This window comes from Anas platyrhynchos, chromosome 3 (genome assembly GCF_047663525.1).
Source record: "Anas platyrhynchos isolate ZD024472 breed Pekin duck chromosome 3, IASCAAS_PekinDuck_T2T, whole genome shotgun sequence".
Taxonomy (NCBI): Eukaryota; Metazoa; Chordata; class Aves; order Anseriformes; family Anatidae; genus Anas; species Anas platyrhynchos.
The window spans coordinates 36,843,596-36,860,286 of record NC_092589.1 but is presented as its reverse complement, the minus strand read 5'-3'; the positions used below and the strand labels follow the sequence as shown (position 1 = coordinate 36,860,286).

General features: G+C 32.7%; 1 protein-coding gene across 4 annotated transcripts in view; it reads left to right on the top strand.

Annotated features, from left to right (window-relative positions):
• Positions 1-16,691, top strand: part of KIF6 (kinesin family member 6) — a 178,424-nt gene that overhangs the window by 15,368 nt on the left and 146,365 nt on the right. For all 4 annotated transcript variants that reach the window (XM_027454038.3, XM_027454040.3, XM_013103400.4 and 1 more), the window contains exons 4-5: positions 4,244-4,391; positions 8,891-9,000. In XM_027454038.3, the coding sequence (XP_027309839.1) occupies positions 4,244-4,391; positions 8,891-9,000 (258 nt within the window). The remainder of the gene's footprint in view (positions 1-4,243; positions 4,392-8,890; positions 9,001-16,691) is intronic.

The window sequence follows — 16,691 nt, the reverse complement described above, 5'->3', positions numbered from 1 at the left end:
AAAAAAAAAAAAGACTTAGGGCTGTAGTAAAACAATATTCCTTCAAAGATTAGGGGTTGCTTGCCCACACTTCATGTCATTATTTCATTAAAATTGGTATTAGCTGTTGATACTATCAACAATTTTCTTGTTGGTTCACTAATACTTCCTTTTTTTGTCCTAGTGTTTTATCTTCTTGTAGTGAAGGCTAAATTTACCAAAGTGTTACAAATGCATGCGTGCATGTTCTAGCATGTAAGAAAAATGAATAATCTGAATTTGCTAACACAGTGAAACAAAGGTACAATTTTGACAAGTTTTGGTCATTGTATTTTAAAATCTATTACCCTCTATAGTGGGTCATACTGAGGTGGATATTTATTATGAAAAAAAGATGACCCTCCAGGAACTCTGTCAATCACAACAGGAGCAACTTTGATGCAATATACTATAGACAGATTTCTCCAACAATATTTTAGCTAATGTGTCTGGAAGTAGTCCATGAACTTGTGAACAGGGAGCTGTACAACATTGCATAAGTTCTTGAAAGATCTTTTCAGCAAAGCTTCTCCTTGGATTCTATGTCTTTGATGTGTTTTTGAAGTAGTTAAGAGACAGTTTATTCAATAAAGTGCATCTTTAACTATACTAAAACTCAGCTTCCTGGAGGGGGGAAAAAAATACAAAGTTTTGGACATTGTGGCACAGGGCGGTTCTGGATGTTGTGGACAGAGTGAGTATGAATGAAACTATCCTTCTAGTACATCTTTTATGTATGCATATTTTGAAGCCTTCAGAATATTGCCGTCAATAACCATATCAAGCCATTTACTGTGAAATGCTAAGTTTAAAAAAGTTTTGGGATTTGTGTTCAGAGAATCTGATGTGTGACGCATGCTTTGCCTAGGTGAGTAGATTTTGCAGAAATGTCAAAGAGCAGTTGATGCTCTACAGCCTTTTCTAGTAGAGAATCAGGTCCAATACTGTAAAGGGACAGCAGCTTTAATTTGCAGATGAGAATCTTTAAGGATCCTTTTGAATTATGGATTCAATTCTTGATGGATGCTGTGTAGAAAATAAACTATTTTCCTATCATCTCATAATGATGAGACATTCAAAGTTTTGACTAGTATACAGAATATTACATACGTGTTTGTGGTTACATCTTCAATTTTTAAATTTATCCATTCATAAACATATATGTATGTGTAGAAATGACCTTTAGTTCTGCTTAGTTCATAAGCTTTATTCTCTGTGACTGTTCCTTGACAGTTTTAATGTAATCTGAATGAAAGAAATGAGTGCCACAAATCTGGACAGAAAGCGTTTTATATATTTATATGTATATATAGTACATACTACTTTAAAATCCAAGATGAAAGTTTCTCTATATATGTATATACACAGTATATACTATATATACAATATTAGTGTATACTACGTGTACTATTATATACTGGGCTCTGTATACCTTATAAAGTGTGTATATACACTTCTGTGTGTGTGTGTGTATATATATATATATACACACACACCCTATATAGTATATAGAGAGACTTTCACCTTGGATTTTAAAGTGGAACTCAGCACTGTATTCATAGCCAGCACCTTCATAATCCATATATGCAATATTAATATTTCTTATAATTGCATTATACTACAGCAATATATTATTGACATTGGTCTGTTCACATATTTGACCTTAGAATGTTTTCTGGAAAACAGTTCAGAACTGCATTGATACACTGCAATATATACATGAATCAATTAAACTCACTGGCTTTTGTAGGTGTTTTGATAACATATGCAATCTGACATTTTATCCTATGTTTACATGTGTGGTGATCCTAATGGTGTTTTTGTGAAGAAGTGGGACCTCAAGTTAATGGTTTGCAGCCACATCTTTACCACTCTTTATTTTGGCACACATTGTAAAATACAGCTTTCTGCAGGAGCCATGTCATAGTAATTGAAACAATACACCTTTAACAACCTTAAAGAGGAGGAGTAAGACCAAAAATGCAAGATCTAGGAGAGCCAAAGAACAGAGATGTAAAAACAGAAGAACAACTGTACTGAGTTAGACCAAAGTGTCATCAACCTAGTGTATTATCTCTCACAGTGACTCTCAGTGTTTCAGGAAAAAAAAAAAAAGGTAAACATTTAGAGCTACTATTTCCTATTTTAGGAAATATTCTGTTAGCCTCTAGTCAGTTCTAATGTAGAGACTTTCTGAAACAGAGGTGACTTCTGTGTGTATTAGCCACCAGAGGATTTCTTTTTCAGGAAATAATCTAGTCTGCTGACGCCTGTGTGAACTTTTAGCATCCACAACATCCCATTGCAAAGAGTTTTGTAGCTTAACTGCATTTTGCATGAAGAATCATTTCCTCTTGCTTGTTTTGAACCTGCCATCTCTGAGGTTCTTTTGATACCCCCTACCTTCTGACAACTCATTACTGTCTTCAGTGTTCAGATACTAAGGTGGTGGGCACTATAAATTCTTAAGATAAATGAATGAGGTGTTTTCTAGTAATGCTTGTTTTGATTTTTAACATCTGGAATCTAAAATCTATGTATACTCTGCCTTTAGGCAGTTTGGTCTTTGGGAGCAGATGGCTGTAGTTCCTTTCAGCATGTTTCTGCTTTTTTCTTTGTTATCCTACTGTAATGGATTAAAATAAGCAATTTGGCAACTACGCAGGCCTTTAAATAAACTTTAATATGTTGGGGAGCCATGGCGTGTCTTGTGGCGCCAGACCAGCAGCTATCTATATGTTGTTCTCTTTCTCTTATGCAAGGCTTGTTTGCCACTTTTCATTTATAAGCCAAATGTGAAAGAGTAATTTTAGCCTTTCTCTTTCTTCATGCAAAATTAGTAGGTCCTTAAGCATAGTAAATCAAATTATAAGTAGATTTTTACCTCTGATAATCTTTATCATGAAAACAATTCCTTACGGATTACTTCATGCCTTTTCAAACATATTTTGATTTTTGTCTTATTTTCTTTCATGTATTTTCACATACTTTCTACATATATTTTGTCAAGATATACTGAAATTGTAGAAAATATCTGAGTCATAAATTTAGGAAAAGTTTTGTAAATGATGGCTGCTGAAAGGAAGGAAAGTCTGATGTGCTCTAATCTGACTTTTTTTATATTCTTTAAGCTGTTGTGACTTCTGGTTTACTTAGCCATCTGAATATTACAGTCAGTAACAGATTTCATCACTAATTTGTAATTCTAATATTTTTTGAGAATTTTAGTTGGTCTTTTTTCCTTACAGAGAAGTGAAAATTCAAAATAATTGTACTTTATCACTTATACTTTGTTGTTTATAATGTGTGTGTGTGTATATATGGTGTGTGAACAGGGTGAAGTATAAGATGTTAGAAAACTTTAAATATTTTTCAAGGTCAGGGTACTTTACGATAATTAACAAGAAACAGGCTCAGAAACATGGCAAAAGATTTTTAGTAATTGTATCTTTTGAGACAGCTGCACAAGGGAAGCACCTGATAGTCAACCATAAATACCAATAGAAATTTTAAAAGTATACATGAAATTTTAGTTTTAATATCAAGGGGAAATGAAATGTATTTATACATGTAGTTCATGTCAGCCCATCAAAGCGGTCTGACTTGAGAAAAATGCAAGTCTCTTTTCACAAATGGTACAAGAAACTTTGCCATATATTAAGAAAAGAAATGCTGTATAATTCCTTCAAATTACACTGATTTATCAGTAGTGGAATCTAGATCACAATTTGGGAGAGTGCTTTATGTTTGTTGCAATAAAGAGCTTTTAACACAAAATCAGGACCATATATGTTCTGTCATAACATGAAAGTTCTGTTTGGTCAGTCATGACTGATGAGCTCCATGTCAGCTACAGCCAAGTCTGACATTTCCTTCCTCAGCTGTACCACTATTCTTAAGCTTATCTACTGTTTGGTGGAAGTCAGGTTGAAGGGAATCGTGAGTATGATGATTTACAGAGAAAAATATTTTAACTAGACTTTTGCTAGGCCTTAATTCAAGTAAGAAATGTGGAAAAAGATTATCACATCTGAATGTCATTTCAGGTGATGTAAATCCTATTGAATCTAGAATAAATAGTATGAAGAGTGATCCTGTATTACTAGACAGCTTCTATGTATTTGAGAATTACTGTAAATTGTATTTTGTTTCTGTACAAAGTTGATCGTGGAAAATAAATTATGCCATAGATACTAATTCTCTTGTCTTTCTTACCATTCTGTAGTGCTTTGGCAGGATATAATGGTACTATCTTTGCCTATGGTCAGACAGGCAGTGGCAAAACTTTTACGATCACAGGAGGAGCTGAACGTTACAGTGATCGAGGCATCATTCCTAGGACTCTATCTTACATTTTTGATCAATTGCAGAAGGTATGGGACAATGTTTTCTGTTTATTTTTAATGCCTAGTTTATACTTAATATTCTTTATATACTTTAGTTTATACTTTAATACGTAGCTATATTGCAGATAGCTGCTTTTATAATAGTGTTAGAGGAAGCCCTAAAATTATTGCTTCAGAAGTGCTGAATAAAGTATCTAACTTGGCATGAAATGTTACGCAATAATAAATTGCTAGTAGTGTTGGTTATGTGCTTCATTATAGTAGACTAAAAATCATGGGCATGAATGAAGTTGTTTTTTTTCTAGTTTTTAAAACCATGCTATTTTTACTTGGTGCAATATACGTTCAGATCACATAATCTGCTCTACTTGTCATATATTCACTCCTCTGCTCTGTTTTTTATATTATATGCATTGCATTACACGCATATTATATAAAAATTGTTCTGACTTCTATGCAACTCTAAACCAACAATATTGTATAAAAGATGGAGTTTTTTCACTCTTTGTTACCTAATATATTTGTGCTTGAGCGATGCTCAAAATGAAATAGTTAAATGAATAGTAAAAATTTATAAATATTCAGTATATTTGGATGTTTGTGTTTTACTTATTAGATAAAATATGGAATGATAATATTAGATACATCTAGTTATGAAAAAAATACAAGTCAGTGACGTAGGATTCAAAAGAGAATAGAATAGTTTAGTTATGTGTCAATTTTCCTTGTCAGCTGTTTTCCCTTCAACTTCAATTACGCACTTGAATGGAATGTTTTTCTGTATATAATATTAATATTAATAATCCGATTCATTCAATGTAGTTGGCTGGAAAGTGGCTATATGTTAAGCCCACATCTTAACATAATTACACATGCATAATATATGTAAAATACATAATATATGCACAAGTAAACATGTAAATAGTCAAAATGTCGTGAACATTTATTATTATTGTTGTAGTTACTCGTAATGCATTCTTTTCAAAACGAAAAAAAAAAACACTTTAGTCTGCTTTTAAAACAGAATCACTACATAAATACTAGTTAACAGTGACTAGAAAAACACTTTCAAATGTAATAAATTGTATTCTGAAAACGAGTTTTGCATGTGCTTTACACTTGACACTTCTAGTGGAGAAATAGTCACTCCACCTGTATAAATATGGATTCGGTTTCACAAAAAAGGGTTCAGCAGTAGTAACTACTGGAAATAATTGTATGTTTCTGTCTGTTCCTTTTTTTTTTTCTTCATCTTACACTATTTCTGAGTGTTAGAGTTCTGTCCCAGTTATTTCTTAATGTTTTTCTGTTCATTTTTTCAAATACTCTACAGAAGATTTTCCTGCCAGTTGCTCAGTGCCACTGTTGTTTGATTGCTGAATTTAACATAACTGTTAGGATGAAACGTATGCCTCTAGTGTAAAACCAAACCTAGGAGCTATAAATTTACTTTTTAGGTGAATCCAGTGATGTAAAACTGAATAGTGTGAATTGTCTGTTCCAGCAACTATCGTTGCTGAAGCAACTCCCCAGCAGAAGTGGGGAGTGAAACAATAATGAGTCTCAAAATAGTTTTGTGATTACACAAATTTTAAATTCCTTTGTGAAAACTACAAGTGTAATAGTTGCCCTTAAAAATTAACTAAACTGACAATTGTAGTTCACTGTTTCACTGAATCTGAAATCTTGTACTCTTTTTCTTTGAATCAAAAAAAACCTGTTACCTCCTGTGCAAAAAATTCATTGTGCCATGGAGACAGAAAACTTGAGAAAGGGATACACATGACCATAATTTAACCATATGATTCTTCTACGTTTACTGTGCTCAGAAATGACAAATGAAATTTAATTTGGCAGCTTATTTATTTATGTACAGAAAAATTGGCAACGATTGAGTTTTACACAAGGTAATAGTGACATTTAAAATGCTACAAATATACTGCAATGTCTCAACACCTAAGAGCAATAATAAAAACAAATAAATACAAATGGAAAAATTTACCTGAAATATTCCTTATTATCTAAGTTACTTTTTGTAATTAGTAAATTATACTTCCCAACTGGTAAACTTCCAGAACTCATATAAGATGTTAGCGATAACATTTCTAAATGAATGATTAAGTTAAAATTAACTTAGACGTTCTGAATCTAATGTCTTCCAACTGACATGCAGCCTACAGGTTGGAGGGAAAGTGTAAATAACGCATCCTAATTTTGTCATATATAAGGGAATTGTGCAAAGCAGTAATAACTAACTGATGGTATTCCGGGCAACACAGTGTTTTCCTAAAAGAATGCATGTGTGTTTTACTTCTAACCAAAATATTGTAGAATAATTTGTTCGACATTTTCTATGCAATGAAATGAGTGAATAACGAAAAGGATGTTTCATCAATAAGCACACTGATGATAGTTCGTTATGTTTACAAGATACTACATTTTATTTTATTATGTGTAATAGTGACGTGACCAAACACAGTCAATTGTTATCTTACAACCATAGGAAGCAAAGTGAAAAGGAGAGAAATGTGTTTTCAATCTGGTATAATATGTTTTGTCTGTTCATTTATTCCCCCGGGCCTATGATTAATTTTCACATTTTAACAAAGATATTTAATTAAACTTAAATATTTTTGATGTTAATATCACTCACTGATGTTCAATGACAGCATCAAATATTGTAGTTTTGTACTCTGTCATTCACCTAATACTGGTTGCCAGTTCTTACTCATAAGGGGATATGTCTCAGTCTCATGTGCATGCCCTATGTGAGTAAGGGTTAAAAATGTTGAGTAGTTTCCTTGTCTCTTTCAAAGTATGGCATTGACAGGTACATCTACATAGCATATTGCAAGTACACAGAGGTTTGTTCTTCTATGAATTGAATTGAGAAAAAGCAGGCTGATCATGTTGCCTTAGACTTCCAGCTGCACTCACGCGACCTCCTCAAGAACTTTTGTTGCAGAAAGTGATGAGGGTGATCTGGCAATTACAAGGAATATACAGTGTCAACGCAGCCACATCTTTGTCCAACACTGCTTATGTAATAAAAACAAAATAGAATGAAAAAATAACTATTTTTTTTGATTTGTTCTCAGCACATACTTTTAACAAAAATAAATATATTTGTGTTCCTATTTTCAGACCCTTTTTTGGAGGAAAAGCTCTACTTAGTTGTGCCTCCAGTGGTATTTCTGTCTGCCTGCTTCTATATTCTTGTGCTTGTTTTGTATGTTTTTGTTCTTGGTGCTTCTTAAAACACCACTCTTGGTGTTTCGTCTTGCCTTATTTTTTTCATACCTTTCCCTTGTTTAATTTCTTTTTATCTATAACCACGCTTTAGAAAGCGCTGATGTAGCAGAAGAGTCATCTGCTTCCTATCCCATCCCTGGATAGGATGGAACAGGATGAAGTGAATTCAGGGACAAAAAAAAAAAGCAAGACCTTTTTTAAAATTTTACTTGGACTGAGACAGTGAGGTTTGGAACCAAGGAACCAAAGCTTTTTCCCAAAATGAGAGGCAAATCAACCCCTCTGTTTTTAATAGCTTCTTTTTAATTTATTGTTCAGAAATTGTTATGATTTCTACAGCTTCCTGTTTGAACAGTGTCCTACTACATTTTTCCAACCATCTGTAGTGTATCTTTTTAAACAGTATCCCTTGAAATAGTGATCTGTCACTATCAATAAAAAAACTCACACAGGAAATAACTATTGAATGAAAATGGAAAGTTTGTATCTCTATGTATTTTGCAAAACTGTAGTAGATTGCATTATAAAGCAGTGCTTTCACCATGGCTTTGTCTGCTGAAAAACAGCAACTAATGTTCTTTTATTTTGGAAATAATATCCCATTATTTTGAGGTCTAGGTAGTTTGGATTTGGCTCTGGGGCACAAAAAAATTCTGCATGTGAAATCCAGTTGTGTTAAGTTATATTTTGGCAATGTATTATACAGGAAATAATGAGGATTGGAGAGGGTAGCTGACATCATATACAGCATTTAAAAGTTGTGATAAAGAGAGTGGAAAGCAGTATGTCACTGAAGTTTCTAAATTAAGTAAATCATTAAGTAAATCTTTCTTCTTGTTCTTTTTTTTTTTTTTTTTTAAGGGTAGTCTTTTTACCCATAATATGAGTGTTTTACCTCTCTATAATAACATTCTTTTTTGTCATAGAAGTGAAAAATGGCATGTTACATGGTCCTGTAAGCAGGCTGCTATGTTCTAAGTGTATACAGACTTCCATATGTATATGGAACCAATAAATTTAAACAGACTAAACTGGCTTCTAATCATGGGCATTGGGTTTTGTTGTTTGTTTTTAACTTTTATTTTTTCATCACCTTTTATGCCCATGGTAACAGAAAACATGTAAGTATCATGAATTGAAAATGTAAACCATACCTAAAAAAATAAAGAGACAGTAAGGAAACAACATAGAAGCTATAGTGTTAAGTTTGTCCTCCGGCCTAGCTCTTGCTCCTATTTATATCTCTTCCTCTTTTTTTTGCTTTTCTTATCCAGGATAACAGCAAAATGTATACAACCCATGTTTCCTACTTAGAAATCTACAATGAATGTGGTTATGATTTGTTGGACCCAAGACATGAAGCTTCCAGATTGGAAGATTTGCCGTAAGTGATAAAACAGAATCAGCAAGAACAGTAACAACAGAAAACATATGACCTCTTGCATTGTTTGGGGATTTTTTCTTTTTTGAAACTGTACTAGTCTTATCTTTGCATTAATTAACTCAAAATACCTTATTGTGTTTTTTTTCTTTTTTATCAACACTATCTAAAGTTTGTTATTTTTTATGTATAGAAGTTAAGGAAATTAAATTGCAGTAAGTGAAGGTAAAACGTTTTTAAAAAAAATATGTTGATATTATGCAGAAGAGATCTATGGCAGCCATTGGAAACAAAAGAGGTGTTTTCTCATTACATCCTTTGCCTTTATGTGGTATTCATTTGTGTGTGTGCTCTGGAGACGTATAAAAAGGAGTGTTTCTTTTAAAGAGTACTCAGGACTTTTCCTTCAAGTTTAATTATTTCTCTAGAATGAGCAGTTATGAAATAAGGTAGGTAATAGATGAGAAAGGGCAAAGGGAACTCCAAAAGACATTATATTTACTTAGAATGGATGATTGTTATAACAGTTTCCATTGACAAGATGCCAGCACTTACCAATACTTGGACAAGGGCAGTAAATAAAGCTTGGTAGGTCATGAACATATAAGAACAGCAAGGTTAAAGACCTTACACTTATAGAAAACTCAAAACTTAGTCTCAAAGTCTCCAAGAAGAATTTATAGCCTGGGTTATTCTTAAAATAACTCAGCAAATAGTAAATAGTATAAATAAATGACTTGTAGACTACTTGCATTTGCAAATGCCCTGAAATAATGCTGAGAACCATAAACATTCTCGCTCAGCATAATGATGACTGAAATGCGTAAATGACAATTTAATTACTGATGATACAAGAGCAGGAAGTGTACTGAGAACTGCTAATGGACCAATAACAGAAAATCAATGGAATTTTGTGTCATAAGAACTAATTGTGTTATTAAGATATTAAACCCATTTCTAATATATGCATATATAATATATTCCACCCAAAAGCTGCAGAATTGTTGTAATACGGTAATACTAGTCTGTTACACTTCTATGCAGCTTATAAAAGTTAATGCCATTATATTATTCAGATTTATTAAATCATTAATTTAACTTTTTGTCATATTTTATTTGAACTCATTGAATTTATTCATTTTATTAAATTGAAATTATTCAATTGAACTAAAATAAATTTGATTAATTTAATCGCAACTTTATTTGAAACAGTTCTTTGGGGTTACTTGCCCAATAAAATATAAATCACTGTTTAAAACTAGATTCTGAAGATTTATTACTACTCATGAATTTCTGAAAATCAAAATTGCTTTATGTATAGTGATTCAGTTATGCTGAAGAATAGCTCCTTGTTATGTCTCAGACTGTTTTAAAAAAGGAAAAGTTGAGGAAAAAGTTTGGTTGTGTCTTTGTGATAAAGCACACTGGGATAATAATAATTACCTGAAAACAGCATGCATAATAGTATTAGTGAGATAATTTTCTCTACAGGATGATTATTGTTAATAAATGTTTTATGGCTTTGCTATCTGTGGTCATTCTTTTCTGTGTATCAGTTGTCAAAAGATACATGTAGTGTACTAAAACTACACCTTCACTTATGTTTTACATTGTGTAAAAGTATTTATTTAAAGTATTTTTTAAAGTTATTTTAGGGATTAAAATTTGATTAAAATTTGAAAATATATAGTAGCAGTCTGAGCTAAAATAGGAGTACAAATTGCATGAAAGGGTAGTTACATAGTTAACTATATTTTAGCTACTTGGATAATTTCTTGTAAATGGCAAAGTAAATAGTAGTCACACAGACTTTAAAATGTATCAAGTGTTTATTACCTGAATATATATTTCATTTTTCTGAGCATTTTATGTGTTTAAGACCTTTTAGGATTTTACTGGTAGTAAGCAAAGTACAGAATAATCTAATTTACTCAAGTTTGTTTGAAAGCACATACTTAGTGAGAATATTAAAAAGAATTTATGTTTATGGTACTTTAGAAGGTTCATATTATGCATAATTTCCTGTTGAACTCCACAGCGGATCATCAAATTTTTAAGCACTGTAAAAAGCCAAATGGAGTTTTTCTATGGTTGTATAAATATTAGCAGTCTGCTGGTATTCTCCCAAGTATACAAGACAGGAAAAGTTAGGAAAAGATTTCTTAGGTATGCAGGTTCTTTTGGAATACTCTTTTTATGCATATTCTTGCAAAGGAAGATGGATGCAATGTGCATTAAAGGTAGCTACTTCTCCCAAGCTTCATCTTAATGACTTTGTATTACTTCTCAGTTCAATTGTGGGAAGTAAGCATGTTGGTTTGAATGTGTCATGTGATGACATTCATGTTATAGAAGTATATTATGAAAATTGTGCAATAGATTCATTGATTGTACTTGGGGGGAAAAAAAAAAGTGTAAAAATTGAAGTTTAAGTAGAAGATAAACAAAACAAACAAACAAAAAAGTCCATATCATCTAATCATTGCACGATTAGTTTTGAAAAACCAGATCCTGATGTCAGTGTTTTGTGTGTAGTCACCCTTTAAGCCTTTTCTAGTCTACTAATTTTTTCATCCTAACAATGCTTAATCATTTAATTAATCATTTAATTAGTCTTCCAGATGAAAAGAGGCTTTTACACAAAATCAATTTATCTAGAAACAAATTCCTGACAAATGTGTGGATGTAGTTTATATATCTCATATATATACACATAGAGATACATGAATAAGTATATAGTCTCTGTATGTACCTACTCTGAAGAGATTTTTTTTTTTTTTCTCCTTGGAATCCTGCAAACTCTAGATTCAGTGTAATTTAAACGTATGATATTCACTATATATCAGAGGTTTGTATATCTGGAAAAACTTAACAGTCTTTAAAATGAGAATATGTTTATGTGCTTCAGTGTAAATCTGTCCAGTTTATAAAAGGAAGGTGGTTCATAGGACAAGCTCAATGAGATTTAATGTAATCATGTTTCTAATATATACATGTACTTATATATCAATGAAATTTGGTTTTGAAACCCTAGTAAACTTTCAGTTTTACAGGAGGAAAAAATAAGTTTTCTTAATGACTAGTTGTAATGATGTTACATGTAGTCCATAGAGATACATTTTGAAATACCCTAATACTTCTTGTATTTACAATTTTAACTTGTTTTTCTTATACAAAGCTGGCAGTGTTTTAACTTCACTGAAAGTTGTAGCTAACACACAGCTTATTCAGATGCAGACTCACTTGAAGTAACTTATTATTAGAATGCAAAAAATTAATATAGTAAATCCCATTCCATGCTTAAATAAGAAAATAGAAACTATTCTTTTTACATATTTGAAAACAATTATAATACTATTGTTATGAAACATAGCTGGTAGAAGACTACTTGAATTCTTACTGCCATCTCTTATTTTTATAAAAGATTTGCAGGATTGTTCAAATTAGGGAAAATTTTCTGAAGCTCCTTGTTTGCTATAAGATTTTACAAGTTTCTCCTCTAACAGGTTCCCCATTGTACAGAGTATTAGTAATTATGTAGCTCCATTATACTGCTCCAATTAGTAATTATGTAGCTCCATTATACAATTTCACTTCAGTCACAACAGCACTGATGACCCATCAGTACAAATTCTTCTGAAATAGTTTGTATTATTTAAGAACTAAACATTTTCCTGACACTAGATAATAATATAGAAATAATGACTGGGGTTGTAAAAACCAATAGTCCTAGATTAAATCAGGATGATTAACAAGTTACTGTTTCTACCTGTCTAAACTAGGACAGGCAACACTATTGTGTTGGAAGACCTGCTAAAAATAGTGCTCATTTATCTTAAAATATCAGTCTATAAACTGTGGTAGTTGACAAGCTACTTCACAAGGAGATCAGACAACTGTTAATCAGGAGTGATGTGGTCAGGTGAAAATGTAATCTAAACTGCCAGACGGTATTTGTGTGTCAAAATTCTTTAAAGTCACCTTTGATCCAGGAAGGTATAAGATTTCATCTGATGTTTGGTTGGTTGTTTTTTGAGTTAACCAACGAAACCCCAAAAATATACCAGCACCACTACCAACAACAAGAAATTAAAAAAAAAAAAAAAAAAGAGAGAGGGAGAACCCAGCTAGTTTATACTAAATCCTTTGAAAATACATCCCCAGTTTATGCTGCAGATAAATTAAGCTTTTTGAACCACAGATCAAGTGAACTCAGCATGCAGACGCTTTAAGCTATTAACTGATTAACTTCTTCAAACTTCAGTAATGACATCCACATCTCTGTATCGGTAACGTGTAGAACTGTTATGTTCCATTGGGTCAGTCTAAAATATTTTTATTTTTAAAAAATCTGTAACTGAGAAAAAATCTGCAGCTGAGTATCGGTTGACAACCTCAGGTGAATTTGTACTCTTCTATTTCTTCTATTTCTGCACTGCCCTCCAAGGGCCTGAAAAGTTTCTAAATTTCTGACATGTAAAGCTAAACCACCTAGTGTAACAATTCCTGTGCTGCTTAACAAAACAACAAAAGGCTAAAGGAATCATTTCCTACATTTGGGAAAATTGTTTTACTCAGTCTAATTTTTATTGCTAATATACCTGTTGCCTATCTCCATGCTCTAGATTCAAGTGTTTGTCAGCCCTTCTCCTCTGAAGTGAATATGTCAACCATATAACCTAGAGACTGGTCACCACGCATATGCTGCAAGAACTATAATTTTCAGTGTTCTGAGAATTACTGGTGTTTAAAAATTTTTAAGGTTGATAATAATACAAGCTAACTGTTTTCATATGAAATACATTCCTTTAAAACGAAGAGACCTCAGCGTAAGCGTTACTACCAAATACTTAAAGATTAGGAGAATATTCAGGTTTGAAAAGTAAAGTGTTTCTGCTTGTTAATGAAGGGAGAGCAGACACTGTTCTGAATCAATTCCTCAGAGATTGCGTTGTTCACTACAGTTCAAGTTACACTTTAAATGGGTATGTATGTAATGTATGCTCTATGTGTACTATGTATGTATTTAATATGTATAATGTATGCTTTATGCTTTATAATGTATGCTTTCAGCATACATTACATATCATTTATTCTCATTCACATTTTGGTGTGGTGTGTTTGTTTTTAATGTTTTATGATTTGTTTCCTCAAAACCAGTAGGGAGAAGTCAGTGAAACCTTTCAGAGATTACTTAATCTAAGTCATCTGAGTGAAGTAATTCCATTGAAATTATTGCTGTGCTCTTTCAGACAACTTTACTTTTAAATACAAAAGTATTTAATTCAATGAACACTTTATTGGGAGTGATATTATTGCAGCTGCCTACAAATTCTAATAGGTCTTGTTTGTGTGTGAGCCACCAATTGTAGTTTCCCATTCTAACAACTTGTTCTGCACTGAGCCAGGTAGAAGGAGAGAGAGAGGGGTCACAGGGTTCTTTCTGGATCTCAGGAAGAAAGACCTGAGAACAAATGGCTTAGTAAGGTCACTGCTTTAATAGGACAGGATGAGGAGAGGAATACTGACAGTGAAAACGTCCCTCCAGATGCTGGGCACCCTGAGTTTGTGCAGCACCGAATGGAACCAGAATGGATTTTCCCACAGCATGCTGCGCAGAGTACATGGAGAGAAGCTCTCCCTTCTGGTCACACGAGCAATTACACTATTTCCTTATAAGAAAACAACTCCACTCCTAAAGGATGCTCTCATGAGAGCATCTTGCTGCACTTCTTGGTGAAGGCAAGGCCATGCAAGTGTTGCAATCATGGGTCCTAGATGGGAGCTGCCTGCAGGCTCCAGTGCTAAAATGAGCTGGCTGAGTTCACCCTGCAGCCACCAAACTTGTGCAGCCTAACACAGGCCTGTGTCTACTTAGGTCAACTGTTGTGTGGATCAAAACCTTCTAAATGTGTGACGGTGTCTTGGTCAAGATCAATACACTCCAATGTCCACAGAGTATAGAATAATATTTTTCTTGTCTCAGAAGCAGAAGTCATTGGAGATGGTGGGAAGGATTTCCTATCACAAGATAACGTGTTAGAACAGCCCTCACCAATACCTATCTCATAGTTCTGTCACATCTCACATGCAATGGAGATTATGCTTTAGGTCTATATTTGAATGGAAAATCAAATCTCTTTGCTATTGAAAGCTGTGCTGATGGCTGAATAACTCTGTAACCTTCCCTCTTGAATACCACATCAGAGGATTTTGTCAGACTTTGTCCTCTGATATGGTATAAAGGCACCAATAGTTCTGATTTTCTTATTTTTACTTTTTTTGATGCTATGTAAAATGATGAACTTGGTGATTCTTAAAACCAAAATCTCCTTCAAACTTTACACATAGACTACATATCCATTACCTTATTCGGTTCTGCTGGACGGACTCCAAGATGCATTCTTGCTGTTTTTCTCATATCTTTATCCTATGTTTATTACTGTCTGTATAGTCACCTCCTTATGCCAAGGTAGTATCAGTATATTCTGCTAATTATTATTGTCAAATATATATCCTAATATATGTTTTGCCTAAACCATTGTAATTAATTTTTAAATATTTATAAAGTTTTTGATATTATTTTAGATTTCTTTAGTTATAAGCCCTAAAGACAGATATAATCATAGGGAAAATTGTCATTTGTTTTCCAAAAGGTTTTATTTTCTAATCTATATTACATAAATTAATTAGATGTTATTAATTAGCCAAAGGAAATTTTAACTTCATAGTTTGCCAGTAACAGGAATTTCATAGATGAAAGCATTCAATGTGTAAGGCTCTCTTGAATAATGGGATCTCAGCTGATGCAGGAAAGGGCCTGAGTTAATAAATAAAAAAGGCTGATTCCATCCTACAGGTTTTTTAGTCAGCTACAAATTCCATTCATTAAGCCAAATGGAAAAAGATTCTTTGTTTATAAAGAAAACAAAACCTTGTCTCTGCCTTCTTTCAGTCATTACGAATAACTTTACAGAGCTTTTCCACACCAAGATCCAAGTTAGGGCTATGAAATTTAAACATTTCATTATTATACAGAATGTTCTATAAAATTCTACAATCATATTAAACAGTAACTTTATAGCACAATAAAATAAATCATTTTGTTGTTGTTTTAGAATTTTGCTTTTAGAGAGGTTTTTGACAGATGCCTCTCAAGATGTGCAAATTTGGACTTCCGTCTGGAAATCCTAATAGTTGAAAGGCCATTGTACAGGAAGTTGTCAAGGGTTTGTGGTCTCCCTACTGTTTCCTTTCTGGTATAATAATTCTCCAAGGCTTTTGTCCAAGCTCAAATCTTTGTTGTCTGGAAATTGTTTATAACCATTGTTCAAAATATAATCTGAAAAAATCCTTTGAATTTTAAATACTATCCCAAGTGTGCAAAATAATACAACATTGCTTTCCTAAATTATAAAAAAAGATAAATGTTTCTCACAATGCAATTTCAAAACATTAAAATTAGTCAACACATTGTATTTTAATCAAAACTACTCTGGGCTTTAGTGTGTGATGCATGCACAAATGGAATGAGAACAGAATACAACTTGAACTTATCAAAACATTTTTATGCAAAAGTGAAATTATGGTTTTCAGTTTATGCTCTGAATGGGGGAAGCAGGTTTTCACGACTGTACTAGGGCTGTCTTTTCCTAAAGCAAAAAATAAGGCTATAAGCAGAAGCAATTGTACTT